Below are 14,579 nucleotides of genomic sequence, written 5' to 3'. Positions count from 1 at the left end.
AACTCGGGTCTCGAACTGCTGAACTACTGACCTTCCACAGCCTGCAGTTCAGCGTCTTTACCACTTGAGCCACCGCAGCTCAAGTGGTTAAGTTAGTAGATGTTAACAATATAGAAGCTTCAGATGCTGTGCTTCTTTCAGGATCTCCTCATATGACTAAGAGAGCTGCAGCACGATCTTTCCACATACCTCCTCTGAAGTCCCATGTAGAAGGCTAGTGTGGTGCAGTGGTCAGAGCAGAGGTGTCGAACTCATTTGTTACGAGGGCCAGATCTGACATAACATAAATGTCATTTTGTTGGGCCTGACCATGTGTGCCATAACACATAATGCCAGGTACCGGAGATATAAACTGTATAAAGGACAGCAGCTGGTAAGCTCTGAGTTGGAGTGTCCTCACTGCAAGGCCTGATGGGCTGGGAGGGGTGTGCAGAGGAAAACCCATATGGGCGGACTGGAGAGTCAGCAGTGCAGCACTGGGCAGACGCTCCCATGCTGCTTGACTCCTGTAGATGAGTTTGTTCTGCCGTGCTGAAGCCACAATCGGAGTGGCTCCGCCCACTCCCCTCCCAGCAGTCTCCTGTTGCCTCCCTTGCACCAGTTGCTTGCGGGCCACATAAGAGCCCTGAATGGGCCAGTTCTGGCCCCCGGGCCTTATGTTTGACATCCCTGGGTTAGAGGGCAAGTCTAGGATCGAGGTTTAAGTTCCCGCTCTGTCAGAACAGGAGCTTTGTACCAGTCACTCTCTCTGTCTAACCTACCTCACAGGGGACATGACCACATACACTGCCCTGAACTCCTTTGCGGGGTGGGTTGGATGAAAGGTTCCGTTGTGCTTCCTTCTCACAAGTGTAGATACGATTTCAGTCTTACTGTGTGCACAGCTCTGGACCAAATTGGAAAGTCTTTGTCCAAATAAATCAGGCTCATTTCTAAAGTTCTGTGTGTACCCCAGTGCCATGATAGTGTGGTATGTTTAACAATGTGAAGATGATGGGTCCCTTGTGGTCTTTTGGACTCAGTGTTCCCTCTAAGCTGAGTTAGTGTGAGCCAGCTCACAGTTTTTTAGCCTCCGGCTCACACATTTTTGTCCTAGCTCATGGAGGATGGCTCCAGAGCAAACTGGTTTATGCAGCAGCCAAATTGCTCGCTCACAACTTTAATGCCAGTTGCTCACAAAGTAGAATTTTTGCTCACAAGACTCCACAGCTTAGAGGGAGCATTGCTTTTGGTGTTAGCCTCGCTAGCCCCAACCCCTGCCCAGTCACCATGTGTGTTTGATTACGTTGGCATCTGCCCTCAAGAGGGACTGAAAATTCGTTAATCTCAAATAGGGTAAGTTTCTTCCTAAGGTTGATAGAGTTCCATTCCATGTGGTACCTTCTATGAAGGTACAGATAGGAACGTCCACAAGGTATAGATAGGAACTCTTGGTCTGGGGCAAGTGATGCGCTGTATTCTTGGTGCTTGGGAGGGGGGACAACAGTGGGAGGGCTAGTGTCCTGGCCCCACTGCTGGACCTCCTGATGGCACCTGGTATTTTTGGCCACTGTATGACAGAGTGTTGGACTGGATGGGCCATTGGCCTGATCCAACACTGGCTTCTCTTCTGTTCTTATGAAGACAGATTCAGGTGGGTAGCCATGTTGATCTGAAGCAGCAGAACAAAGTCTGAGTCCAAGGACAGACACCCTTAAGACCAACGAAGTTTAATTCTGGGTATAAGCTTTCACGTGCAGGCACACTTAGTGCAGGAAGGGAGGTGTCAGTAAGGGGTTCCTGAAAGTGGAAAAGGAGGGGAAGGGGGTCCCTGAGAACTTTTTGCCAAGGGCCCATCAACACCTGGAACTAGGCCGGGTCTGAAAATCCCACTTCTCTATGTTAACTGCTTACACTTACTTCCACTTACGTTACTTTTAATGAACATCATTCTTACCCAGTTTTTTTTTTTGTTTAAGATTGCATCAGTCCACCTCATCCTGCGGTTACTGGCTAGGGTTGCCAACAAACTGGGAGGAAAAAGCCCTGCCCTTTAACAGAGGCTTAACGGGTGGGAATGGGCAGAGGAAGCTTTCCATGGCATGGAGGTGAGTTAACGTCACCTGGTAGAGAACACCCATTAAGGGCTCTGGTGGACCCTTTTCTCTCCAACCTCTTGTCAACCCTAAGTCCACTTTCCCACGTGTGTCTGGTCAGGCAGGGGTGAGAAAATTATTGCAAGGTACAAGGAAGCCCTCTTTACAGCCGAGTCGACAACAACAGTCAACTGAACAAAAGGCAAGGGATGCAACCTTTGGAGGGGAGCCTCAAAGAAACAGTGGGGAGCAGCTTAGGAGAGGCGGCATGCAAATTGTTAGTTGTTAATTAGTCTTTAAGGAGCGACTGGGTTTTTGCTTGCTTTTGCTCCAACAGGCTAACACGGCTGCCCCTTTGCAATTTGCGTGACACTCCAATTCGGTTCTGCCGTCCCCCGTGCTCCCAGCCATATTCCCTGATCTTCCTTGCCTCCATCTCTATGAGCGACTTCAACCTTCAGAACTGGTTGGAACGACCAGCTAGCACTTGGCCGGTGTTCAGCCCAGGATTCTTTTGCACACAGTGGCTTCACAGGTGTTTGCTCATTCGCCTGAAGTTTGGTGCAACACTTCTCAGTCTTTCCAGGGGGTGGCAGCTGTGCACACGATGTGAGCCACAAACAGCATCCCAGAATCATGTAAATCGGCCTGTCCTTCAAAGTTCACTGGCAGGCTGTAGCATACTGAACTGGGTTGGGTTTTAGCCATTCAGGCATTCCTCTCTGATTTGATTCACCAGTTAACTTCCTCTTCCCCAAGCCCTGTTGCTTGTACTCCTGCTGGACCAGACCAGTGGTCCATCTAGTCGGCACCCCATTTTACTTCTTCACTCGATGAATCATTAAACTGTGGAAATAATTGCTGGTGGGCTTGGTGGGAGGGGACACAGCACCAAATGTGCGTGGGGGAAGATAACAGAAATCTAGCCAGCACCCCATTTTACACAGCGGCCAACCTCGCGGGGCCAACAAATTCTGATACACAGGCCAAGACTTTTCCAATGTTGCCTCCTAGCACTGGTTTGCAGAGGTTCACTGCCTATGGATGCTCCCTTCAGTCACAAATCTTCCTTTTCTACTACAGACCAACACGGCTACCCTCTGAAATGAACATTTACTGTGCCATCCCAAGCAGCTACATGCTTCTGTGCCCACTGACTTTGATAGACTCAGGAGGGTGTCACTCTGCTTAGGATGGCCCTCACTACACCATTTGTTTTGGTGGTTACAGGTTAACACAGCTGTCAACATCTCTCAACCAAATATAGTGGCATTTTCTCTGTTTTCGGTATCTGAAGTAAAGAAGAGATTGAATGTATACCCCGCCCTTCACTCAGTCACAGAATGGCTTACCATCTCCCTTCCCTTCCCTTCCCCTCCCCACAACAGACACCCTGTGAGGTAGGTGGGGATGAGAGAGCTCTGAGAGAAACTGCCCTTGAGAGAACAGCTCGGAGGGAACTGTGACTGACCCAAGGTCACATCAGTCATTCTCTGTTTCACAGGGCTGTTGAAGGGAGAGAAGGAGAGCGGAAGAAAGGCGGGACTAATATAGTTTTCGAAATTATAGCACCTCTTGGAATCTAACATCACGCCAGCTACAATATCCCTTTAGAGATGTCTGAGAGGAGCAATTACAGAGTGACATTGCAGACAACAAAATTCAGACTCAGTTCAGCTATAACGTAGGTGGCAGTGCACCAAGGCAAACCGCACTCTCAGTCTAAGCCCTTTATATGTAATATGGAAAGTGTCTTACCTTACAGGGCCTGTTGTACAGATTTCTGAGGTATCTGAAATGCTTTGAACATTTTTTTTAAAAAAAATGCCATTAAAAATTGTGTGTGTTAAATGCCGTCAAGTCCCTTCCGACTTATGGTGAGCCTATGAATCAATGTCCTCCGGAATATCTTATCGTTAACAGCCTTGCTCAGGTCTTGCAAACCGAGAGCCGTGGCTGCCTGGATTGAGTCCATCCATCTCGTGCCAGGTCTTCCTCTCTTCCTGCAGCCTTCAGCTTTTCCTATCACGTATAAAACCACATAGTTACATAAGCAGGGCTTTTTTTTGTAAAAAACGCCCAGCAGGAAATCATTAGCATAATAGGCCACACCCAACAACAGAAACTCATTAGCCTATCCAGCCACACCCATGAGAGCATAGCTCATTAGCATATTAGGCTGCACCCCCATGTTACCAGAAGTGTTGACATCCAGCCGCACCCACCTTTTGCTTCTTATTCTGTTTACCTTGTTTGTTGTCAAAACCCAGGGCCTTTTTTTGTAGCAGGAACTCCTTTGCATGTTAGGCCACACCCCTAATGTAGCCAATCCTAATGAGTTTCTGCTATTGGGTGTGGCCTGTTATGCTAATGAGTTCCTGCTGGCCTTGGTCAACTTGGGAGCCAGCCGGAACTCCGTTCCTGTGTGTTCCTGGCCCAAAAATAGCCCTGTACATAAGTATTAGATTTAGTTTCTTGCAGGCATGGAGAGAAAAGCAGAAAGTTTACAAAGACGAAAGACGACATAAAAAATAGGGGTTCAGCCCCCTGCACAAAGTTAAATTTATTTGATTTCTGAACAGAGTAACCTGACATTTCATTGACTCTGACAAAGGCATGCTTAAACATACAGCAAACGTTGATATTCACTGCAACACAGAGGGACTTTTTGAAACACCGAAAACAGTGACCTGTATTAAATATGAGAATCTTCTTTTAAGCCTAGAGGTGGACCTGGAATCAACCCCATCACATCTAGACAGACAAAAATGATGTCCAGCCATTCCTGAGTATGCGACTTCTTACAATGGAGGTACAACAAAACAGCATGTTTTGTTACGACTTTTATGAACAATTTAATGCGGTCAAATCCCATGCTTTCAGATTTGTAGGGAATTTTGGTCAGGCGATGGAGAGAGACGAGGTGTAATTCAGCAATTTACAGAGCAATCCTAAGAAGGTCTACTCAGATTCCCACTCAGGTCTACTCAATGGGTCTTACTTTCAGGAAAACGTTCTTAGGACTGCATGGTCAGAGAGCATAATGTCAACCAATAAAATGTTAATTTCAGTATGTACAGGGGGGAACATGATCACTTTCCATTTGAGGGGCTGTTGCTGGAAACTGAAGAGTCATATGAACATCATCATGTCACTGAAGACTGGAATTAGGGGAGGGGCCATGGCTCACTGGAAAAGCCTCCGCTCGGCATGCAAAAGGTCCCTGGTTCAATCCCTGGCATCTCCAGTTAAAACAATCAGGAAGTAGGTGATGGGAAAGACCTTCACCTGAGACTCTGGAGAGCTGCTGCCCGTTTTGAGTAGACAATACTGAACCTGATGGACTGATTCAGTATAAGGAAGCATTGTTTGTGTGTTCGTGTGAATTATTCTGCTTTGGAGTACAAATCTGGCCAGCACATAACAAAGGTGATTACAAAAGAGGTCCCCCACCACCACCAATGGAATCTTGTGGACCCTTAATGTGTAAGTCATGAGCTTTCATGAACTCTTGCCCAACACCATCAGATGCACAAAAAATTATCTCCTTTGGTAGATAACACTGCACTTTAATCCCCCAAGGCTTGTTGTTGTTCAGTCGCACAGTCGAGTCCGACTCTTCGCGACCCCATGGACTAGCTCTCGCCAGGCCCTCCTGTCTTCCGCCGTCCTCCGGAGTTGGCTCAATTTCATGTTCGTTGCATCGATGACACCGTCTAACCATCTCATCCTTTGCCGTCCCCGTCTTCTTTGACCCCAAGGCTTAACCCCAAGGCTTAAGCCACAACAAATCTGTTCATTTTTTAAGGTGGGATGTAACTCCTTTGCATTTTAGCTGCCACAGACTGAATGGGGCTACCTTTCTGGAATTCTCCCCCCCCCCCAACAAACTCTCTTCTGATTTGGAAGACAAAAGGAGATTTGGCTCACGAGCCTACAAAACAGAGTTCAGGGTATGCCGAGCCTGTGTCGAGAAACACATCCAATGCGTAAGAATGTTTCATCCAACAACAACAGCAAATTGCACAAAAAATTGGTTGCGGTTCTCCCCACTTCTGATCTGCTTTGTCCAATGCCCGGATCCTGACTGCCGCTCGGACAGGCAAAGCTCCCAAAAGGCGATTCTTGTTAAGGCACCAGAGAACTGAGCAGTCCCTGAGCTACTAGTCAATAAGGCCCAGGCCAGAAATGCTGCTGGACCTTGGGAACAACTTTGTGCAGAATGTAACTTATTCAGATGGAGGGCAGGCCTGTAGCTAACGCAGGGCCCATGGGGCCCGGCCCCCTCACGTTTCTTCTGGACAACCTCCCTCCCGGGCTGTCCACAAAATGCCTCAACTCGCCACCTGCGCACAGCGCTGCCGCCAACCTGGCTGCCGGACAACTGAGCTCCTTGGGCACTCCAGAGAAGTGGAATCCTTCGTCCCCCAGAGCTACCTTCTGACACTCCCCTCCCCTTTAAACTCAGCCAAGTTGCCGCCAGCTCCTGCCGGCTTCTCTTCCTCACTATCCTCCCTCTCTTAACCACAGGACTGGTCTCTGGACTCCAGCCCGCGTGCGCCTGCTTTAAAAACCGCCTGCCTCCACCCCCGCTGCCCGAGACCCCCCAAAAAGCCCCACAGGAGTTTTTCTAAGGGAGCCACAGAGCGCTCTACTGGAGTCATGCTTATGGAGGGGAACCAGGGAAGTCAGGAAGCCCCAACAGTAAAAACCAGAGAAAGCAATGGATCACTTGTAGTGCTAAATCCATTGCAGCCAACCGGCTTAGAAGGGAGAAACTCCACTTAGGATGACACTGTTAGATTTCTCAGTTGCACTGAATGGAAAGGGGTGAATCAGTGGCACTGATTGGAAAGGGTTAAAAGGGCCCAATCACAGAACACCGTGCGAGGGTCAGCAGCCCAATCACAACACAAGGTGGGAGGGACAACCAGGAGTATACACCTCCCTACGATGGCCTATCGCACACTTTATGAACCACCGTTCTAGCTTTTAGCCCCCACAAGAAGGGTTTCCAAGCCCCCCCCGCAACAAAGCACAACAAGCCCGACCCCAGTATTATTTAAATTTACACGGCATTGGCTTCACGCCATTGGCTTTTAGCTTCTTCTCCGCTTGAACTTTTTTGGAAGGGACATAACTGTTGGTGTTTCCATTCTTCTTGGGATTTGGGCATGTGTAGGCCAGTAGGCCCTTGAGGGGGACCGCTGAACCATGGAGGGAGGAGGATTGTTTAGGGGGCCTAATGTTGCCAGCTCCTTGGATCATTGAGCTGCCCTCTGAGGGAGGCTTATTGAAAAGCTGCACCTTGGCGGCGCCAGGCCGCTTTTTCGCCTCACCACTTTTCCCCTCAGAGGACTGTCTTTGATGGGCTGAGGGACCACAGGTTGGTCTCGAATGCCCTTGACATGAAGCCACCTGGCCGGCTCCTTCACTGTGCAGATCTCTTCTGTGACTGGTCTGGTAGCTCGGGAGCCTCGAGAAGCTTTCAGGCGCAGTCAAAGTTTTGCTTGGCAGGAGAGTGTGCAACGATTTACTTTTCCCGGGGCTTTTCAAGGTCCGAAGGGCGCTGGGCGCAGTCTGAGGCCGGGCCTTGGCTGCCTTCCCTTTCTCGGCTTGTATCGTTTCCATCTGCAGCCATTCCAGCTCCAGAAGCCGATCGATGTACTTCTCGAGACTGCCCGTCGGCTGGGGCCGCACTTCTGACTTGCACTCGGTGTTCACGAAGGACGCCAGCCCTTTCAAGTCCCAGGTGTTGAACGGGGGCGGGAGGAAGTCGGGGTAGCAGTAATCGGACTGCTTGCACTTGGCCTCAGTGAGGTGTTCGAAACAAAGGGGGTCGATTTCCTCGGCCCGGAGGTTGAGCTCCGGCGGCGTGCAAGGGGAAGGGGGAATGGGTATTCTCTCTGAGTCTGAAAGGTCGCTGGCGCTGTCCTCATTGGAATCCTCCTTCATCATTCGAACAGATGCGAAGTCGAGAAACATGGCCTCAGCAGAAGCGCCCTGATGCATGGAGCTGCAGGGGTCCGCTTCGTCCATATGCCTTCCAGAGTTCCTTTCTGATTTGGCAGGTTTTTTGTAATAAAAACTCTGAATCAGCACTTCTTCTGCCCTACTGGAGTCATTCCAAGCGGCGTCCTTCAATGCAGAAGGGACCTTGCGGTATCCGGCTTCATAATGCTTTTTCACCACAGGTCCCTGCGATGCCCTTGGTGCTTTCTGTGAGGAAGTGCAAACATTTGTGGCTCTGGATGGAAAAAGAATATTTACCATCAGCACTTTTTTTAAAAAAAGGTCAGTCGATTCATTTGTCTCAGCTACACGTCATTAAAAATGCATAGCTACAAACTGGGGCTAGAGGGCAGAAACAAAAAGATGCCATCAATAAAGGCATAAAACTTTGACACAACACGAGTAAGCGAGACCGAAATGATTTTATATGTTCACATCGCTGCTATCAGCTGTTACAATGGCAGGTACCAAATTTGCTCCTAATGTTTCCAACTCCCGCGGCAACAAGCACAACCCTCTAGGTAACACATTCATCCCCACCGGCAAATGCAGCAGCAGATAATCTGAAAGCCTGCGAACCATAATAGACTATCATGGCAAGAAGCAATTCCTCATAGCAAAAAATAATAGGAAGCATAAAATATAGTGGGAATATTCTCTAAGCACGGACCTCTTACAGAAAAACATAAATTTGTTGGCATTCCATTTCCTCTGTCTTATCTAGTAGATATTTATTATATTTCTAGACCACGTTTCAACCATAGCAAGTCTCCAAGGCAGGACATTTTTAGCTGCACGTCCTCCAAGTAGCTAGAGCTGTCAATTCTAGGTTGGGAAATTCCTGGAGATTTTGGAATGGATTGTAGGTTAAGTGGTGGGATCTCAGCAGGGTAGAATGCCATACAGTCCACCATCCAAAGCAACCATCTTCTCTGGGGGAATTGATCCCTCTTGTGGAAAAGGTCTTCCTGCCCAACCCAACATTTAAGGAAAAGCATGAGGCATCAGCCAGTCAAGGTGTGTCTTCAGACTGTACACTTAAAAAAAAAAAAAGATTGCACAGGTTACATAGTTGTAACCTGCATGTGCCACTGCACCAATGGATTCATTTGGAAAAGTGGCCCCCAAAACAATCAGTAAGAAAGGCTCTATCTAGGAGTGATAGCTTGGCAACCCAGTTCTAGGAAGCTGAGCACTAAGTCCTGGGTCTTTCTGCCCTCTCTCATTTCTACAGAAGCTGAGATTGGGGCAAAGGGCTCTTGAATGCCATCCTTTTCCATATGATATGGGGAAAGGGCTCTTGACCTCCATCCTCCTCCTCCATGCAAACGGCAACAAAAGCTTTGGCAGAGCTCTCTCCTTATAACGCAGCCTAGCTGCGGAGTGATAGCTTGGCAACCCAGTTCTAGGAAGCTGAGCACTAAGTCCTGGGTCTTTCTGCCCTCTCTCATTTCTACAGAAGCTGAGATTGGGGCAAAGGGCTCTTGAATGCCATCCTTTTCCATATGATATGGGGAAAGGGCTCTTGACCACATTTTCTGACTGCACAGAACAAAAGTGGCAGAACTGCACAGTTATGTGGGGAGTCTGAACTGGTGCTTATGCTAGAGGCCAGCAGGAAGTTCCCTCTAGCTTCCAGTTGCTTATCCCTTACGAGTAGGATTACAGCCTAAAGGTGGATTGGACAGGGTTACCAACAAGCCTGGTGAAAAATGTCCTGCTACTTTAACGCAGGCTTAAAGTGAGCAAACGGGCAGCTAAAGCATTACATTGCACGGTGGTCACCTGGTCTATAACATCTAGTTAAACTCTACTGAAAGCAGAGGACATTCTTTGGCAACCCTAGGGTTGGATCCTACCAGCTTTCCCACTGGGGCGGCGGGGTATGTGTGTGATGGTGATCTCACCCAATCCCCCATTTCACCACAGCCCATTCCCACATGGCATTTTGTCGTAGCGGGCCCCAGGATCTCCAGCATTGCCTTTTGGGGTGTCAAAGGGGCCCCCTCCTCTCTTGCACCAGCAGAAAAGCTGGTTAGGATCTGACCCAGTGTCATCCTCAGCATTTATTCTCAGAAGCAAGCCCCTCAACGAGCGCAATGGTGAACACGGGACTGCAGCTGTGCGGCCCGATCCTACGTGAAAAGGAAACACTTATCCTCTTTTTAAAATCTGTTTCCTAGCTCTTTAGCACAATGCTTTGCGCCCAGCTGAGTTTAACCAGCTTCCTATATGTTAACAAGCATTGTGATTCTGTCAACAGTGTGTTGAATGAATTCCAACTCGTATCCAAAATTAAAGGCTGGCTTTTGTATTAAAGGGAAAAAACCCCACACAGATGAGAAACGAAGAACAGACATGCACTTCGCAGCTAGTCTTTCTGGACAAGTGCCAGTCATGCCGAAATCAGTGCCATTCATTTCATTTCAACTGAGCTAAACGGTTTTGATTGAGCTTGCCTCTCTCTTTCTTTTCTGGCGAGATGATCCAAAAATCTTCCTATTTTAAAGCTCTCGTTTAACCAGCATACAGAATGATTAAGAAAGGGGGGTGGGGACCCCGCATTTTGGCAACTTCCCTTCCTATAATGAATTCTTTAGTGTAACTTGGGGGAATAAAAGAGAGCATGATTGCCTTTTTGAAAGATGGACCCGGCATGTTGGAAAGCACCGCAGCACCGCTGAAATGCTGCTTCCGTTAGATCCTGTGCCTACAACTTGCTGGAAAAGGTGGTGCTTGGTTAGGAGGCTGAGGTCACCTGGGTATTGCTGGCTTTCTCCCCACTTCTGGAGTTTTCAGCTCTCTTGGCTGTGTCACTGGAATGACACCACCAACCCAATGTTGCTTCTCCTTTTCTGACACCAGCGCATCCTCCAAGTCATGCCCAGAATGACAACTGAAGCTTCAGAAGGCTGACTTCCAAAGCCGGCTCACATACAACAGAAGGCAATACTTCTTTACACTGTGAGTGATTAAAATGGGGAATTTGCTTCCAGGGGATGGCCACAGGCATAGATGGCTTTAAAAGGGGATTGATAGATTCAGGGAGGACAGGTCTATCAGTGGCTACTACCCATGGTGACTAAAGGGAACCACCACGTTCAGAGGCACTAAACCTCTGAATTCCAGAGCCAGGAGGCAACATCAGGGGAAGGCCTTGCCCTCGGCCTCTATGCCTTGCTGTTGGTCCTCCAGAGACAGAATGCTGGACTAGATGGACCACTGGTCTGATCCAGCTGGGCTTTTCTTATGTTCTTAAGATCTGGACGTGCCAACCCAATTTGGCGCTCTGGCTTCTAAATGTGTGAATCTCCCTTGGGTTAGGAACCACCTTGAAGCTCCCATGCAGGGAAAGGCAGTCTGTAAATATTTTAATAATGAGCATTCTTTGGGGTAAATTGAATTACTAAGCATTTTCCTGTAGGAGAGTAATGGCTGTTTTTAGCAGATGCTAGTGGCAGAGTGTACTTCTTCAGAGGAAACGTTCATCAGTAAATACATTAGGCCAGGAGAGCATAAGACCGCCATATGCTCCGTTAAGATGCCTCTGCATGCGAAGACTGATTTCTTTCCTCCATTTGCAGCCCCACTGAATTTCAAAGAATGCTCATCTGGAGGGCAGTGGAAACCAGGGGGCCTGAAAATCCCCTGTGGGCCCAGTGCCACATAGTCCTTTGGGTCCTGGCCTAATATTCCACCTCAACTATACTGGGGTTGTGACCAGTGTTCCCTCTAAGCTGAGTTAGTGTGAGCTAGCTCACAGTTTTTTAGCCTCCGGCTCACACATTCTTGTCTCAGCTCAGGAAGGATGGCTTCAGAGCAAACTAATTTATGCATTAGCCAAATCACTTGCTCACAGCTTTAATGCCAGTAGCTCACAAAGTAGATTTTTTGCTCACAACACTCCACAGTTTAGAGGAACATTGGTTGTGACAGGGTTAACATGTGCCTATTGGGAATCCAGAGGCCAGTGGCAGAAAGAATTATTTGTAATCACTTCTGGGGAAACCTCTCAAGGAATCACTGGAAACTCTATGGTAAAACCACAATGGTTTCAGTGAGTCCTAGAGAGGACTGCTGTCACTTCAGTGTTTTCCCCAGATGTGATGGAGAGTCATTTCTCTATGCATTCTAGCAAAAATAGTGAACACATGAAACTGCCTTATACTCAATCAGACTAATGGTCTATCAAGGTAGGTATTGTCTACTCTGGCTGGCAGCAGTCCTCCAAGGTATCAGGCAGGGGTCTTTGGAGATGCCAAGGACTGAACCTGGGATCTTCTGCGTGCAAAGCAGAGGCTCTTCCACTGGACCATGCCCACCCCCCAGGCATTCGGGACAGCACAATTCACCATGAGTTTGTCTTCAGGGCCATGACACCTTGTCTATTTTTGTGCCAAAGACAACAGGGAACCCTTAGTGTAAAAGTATAGCCACAAACAACATCCACCAAGGGAATATATTACAGGGCGCATAATAACATTAGCCAAGCCCCGATGACAGAACATTACACACAAGCTGGGCATAGTGCTGAAGAGATGAGGCTTTTTGTGGCATTTGTGCGCAAGAGTAAACCATTCACCTTTCAAAATGCTATTGCAAAAGGAGTCTAGATTAATTTTTGAATTAAAAACTTTTGCACCAAATGGAATGAATCAGATGCTTGATTTTGCTGCCTCTATTTGAGTAAGATTGCAATTGACTAGAATAGGAGTGTATGTGAAAATCAGGCATCTTTGCGAAAAATGGGACGGGTCCACTTTAAGAAACTACATTGCAATTGATTTGTATATGGTTAAATGCTGCATGGCAGGTTGCCTTGTAGAGAACCCTAGGATTCCATTGAAGCTCTTGAGCTGTGCCTATGTTATTTTGGAAACTGGGGTGAGACACATTTTTTCTATGATTTTGAATGGATATATGCATCATGCAGTCAATCTTGTCGTTCTATGTATATTTATGATCGCTTCACAGTTCTGTTTTACCAGCTGCTGTTGAAGATCATTGAAATGCTTGATTTATACCTGGGAGAGGCATTCGGCTGTTATTCTTTCCACAGTGAGCGTCTTCTGCTGCAGTTACTTTCTGTGTGGAAGTCTATGGACACTGTCTATGTATGGAATTACAGAAGAGCCTACTGTTGGTTCTGGAAAATGTTCTTTGTTTAAACTATGTTTAATTGTTACGAGCAATCTGTTGGCATCAATGTCTATACACTCTATTGGGTTGTGTGACCACTAACCCTTCTTTGTATTTCAATGAATGTAATATATAGTTTTGAACATAGTTGTGAATTGCAGATGGTCTTCCCTTGGTGGTTGTTGTTTGTGGCTTGTCTGTTTTTGTGGCAACAGGCCAACACTGCTACCCCTCTGGACTTGCTTATGTTCTTTTTTTACCTTGACAGGTCCTCATCATTGCTTCTAACACCATGTACTTCCACAGTGTTTACCACATCAACAATAACAGCAACAAAAACGCTACCTGTTTTGCTGGTGACTCTCCCAGAGTTGGTTCCGTTCTTTATGGCGAACAGTTCCCTGACTGTTGCCCGCAACATGACCGGGAATCTAAGAAACATTTATTAAAACATGTAACTATAATTGCAGTCAGGAAGAACAGCTGATGCCTGGTGAAACAGCCCTGCTCAAAAAGAACATAAAAGACTTTACCTTTTCGGTGGCAGTAGAAACATTTTTGTTTAACTTGCTAGGGGATGGTCTCACGTGGGGCGGAGGTTTTTGCAGCTCTTTGGTGTTTGAATGGCTCTTTCCACCAATGGAACTAGCAATGATTAAACAGAAGACCGTTTTAAAAAAAGAACATTAAAAGACGTTCACAGATTCAGTTTTAGATCTCAGTCCAGTCATATTACACAGTCATTGTCTGACAGGAATCTAAGCATGTTAGACATCTCTGCAATGCCTCCATGGTAATTATTCTTATAAAGCTGATCTCAGGAGTTGAGGTGAGGGAGGAGATTTTTGGGGTGGAGGCTGAGGAAGGCTGGGTTTGGGGATGGACTTCAATGGGGTATAATGCCACAGAGTCCACCCTCCAAAGCAGCCATTTTCTCCAGGGAAACTGATCTCTACTGCCTGGAGATCAGTTGTAATAGCGGGAGATCCCCAGGTGCCACCTGGAGGTTGGCAAACTGGAGAGGCGAGAAAGGTTTCATGCACCAGCTAGAAACCATTTTTGAACCTCTCTTTTATAAGGTGCACATTGGGCTAAAAGGAAAGCTGTTTGTAGTTGCTAAGTTTTGAGACCAGGAGTTAGAACCTGGGTTTCCTATAGTATTTACCTCACGGCTGCCTTAAAAAAATGAGGCGGAGACATAGGGTGACTGCCTTGACTCAAACGGTTGTCAAATACTTGCTCAGGGATTGTGCCTACATGTTCCAATGCACTGCCTGAGGATCTGGCCGCTTCACTCATCCTGGCTGTTGTGTTACCCATTTAGGGTTGCCAAGTCCTACCTTGGCTGCAGTT

At 47.4% G+C, this 14,579-nt stretch overlaps 1 protein-coding gene across 1 annotated transcript in view; it reads right to left on the bottom strand.

The window, feature by feature from the left end:
• Window positions 1–7,133: 7,133 nt before the first annotated feature.
• Window positions 7,134–14,579, bottom strand: part of FAM217B (family with sequence similarity 217 member B) — an 11,666-nt gene continuing 4,220 nt past the window's right edge. Inside the window, exons 2-4 of the mRNA XM_015426637.1 lie at window positions 13,760–13,871; window positions 13,572–13,657; window positions 7,134–8,322 (exon numbers count right to left, since the gene is read on the bottom strand). Of these exons, the coding sequence (XP_015282123.1) occupies window positions 7,134–8,322; window positions 13,572–13,657; window positions 13,760–13,871 (1,387 nt within the window). The remainder of the gene's footprint in view (window positions 8,323–13,571; window positions 13,658–13,759; window positions 13,872–14,579) is intronic.

Source organism: Gekko japonicus, unplaced genomic scaffold, assembly GCF_001447785.1.
Source record: "Gekko japonicus isolate JY-2015 unplaced genomic scaffold, Gekko_japonicus_V1.1 scaffold2027, whole genome shotgun sequence".
Classification (NCBI taxonomy): Eukaryota; Metazoa; Chordata; class Lepidosauria; order Squamata; family Gekkonidae; genus Gekko; species Gekko japonicus.
This window is presented reverse-complemented; position numbering and strand designations above follow the sequence as displayed.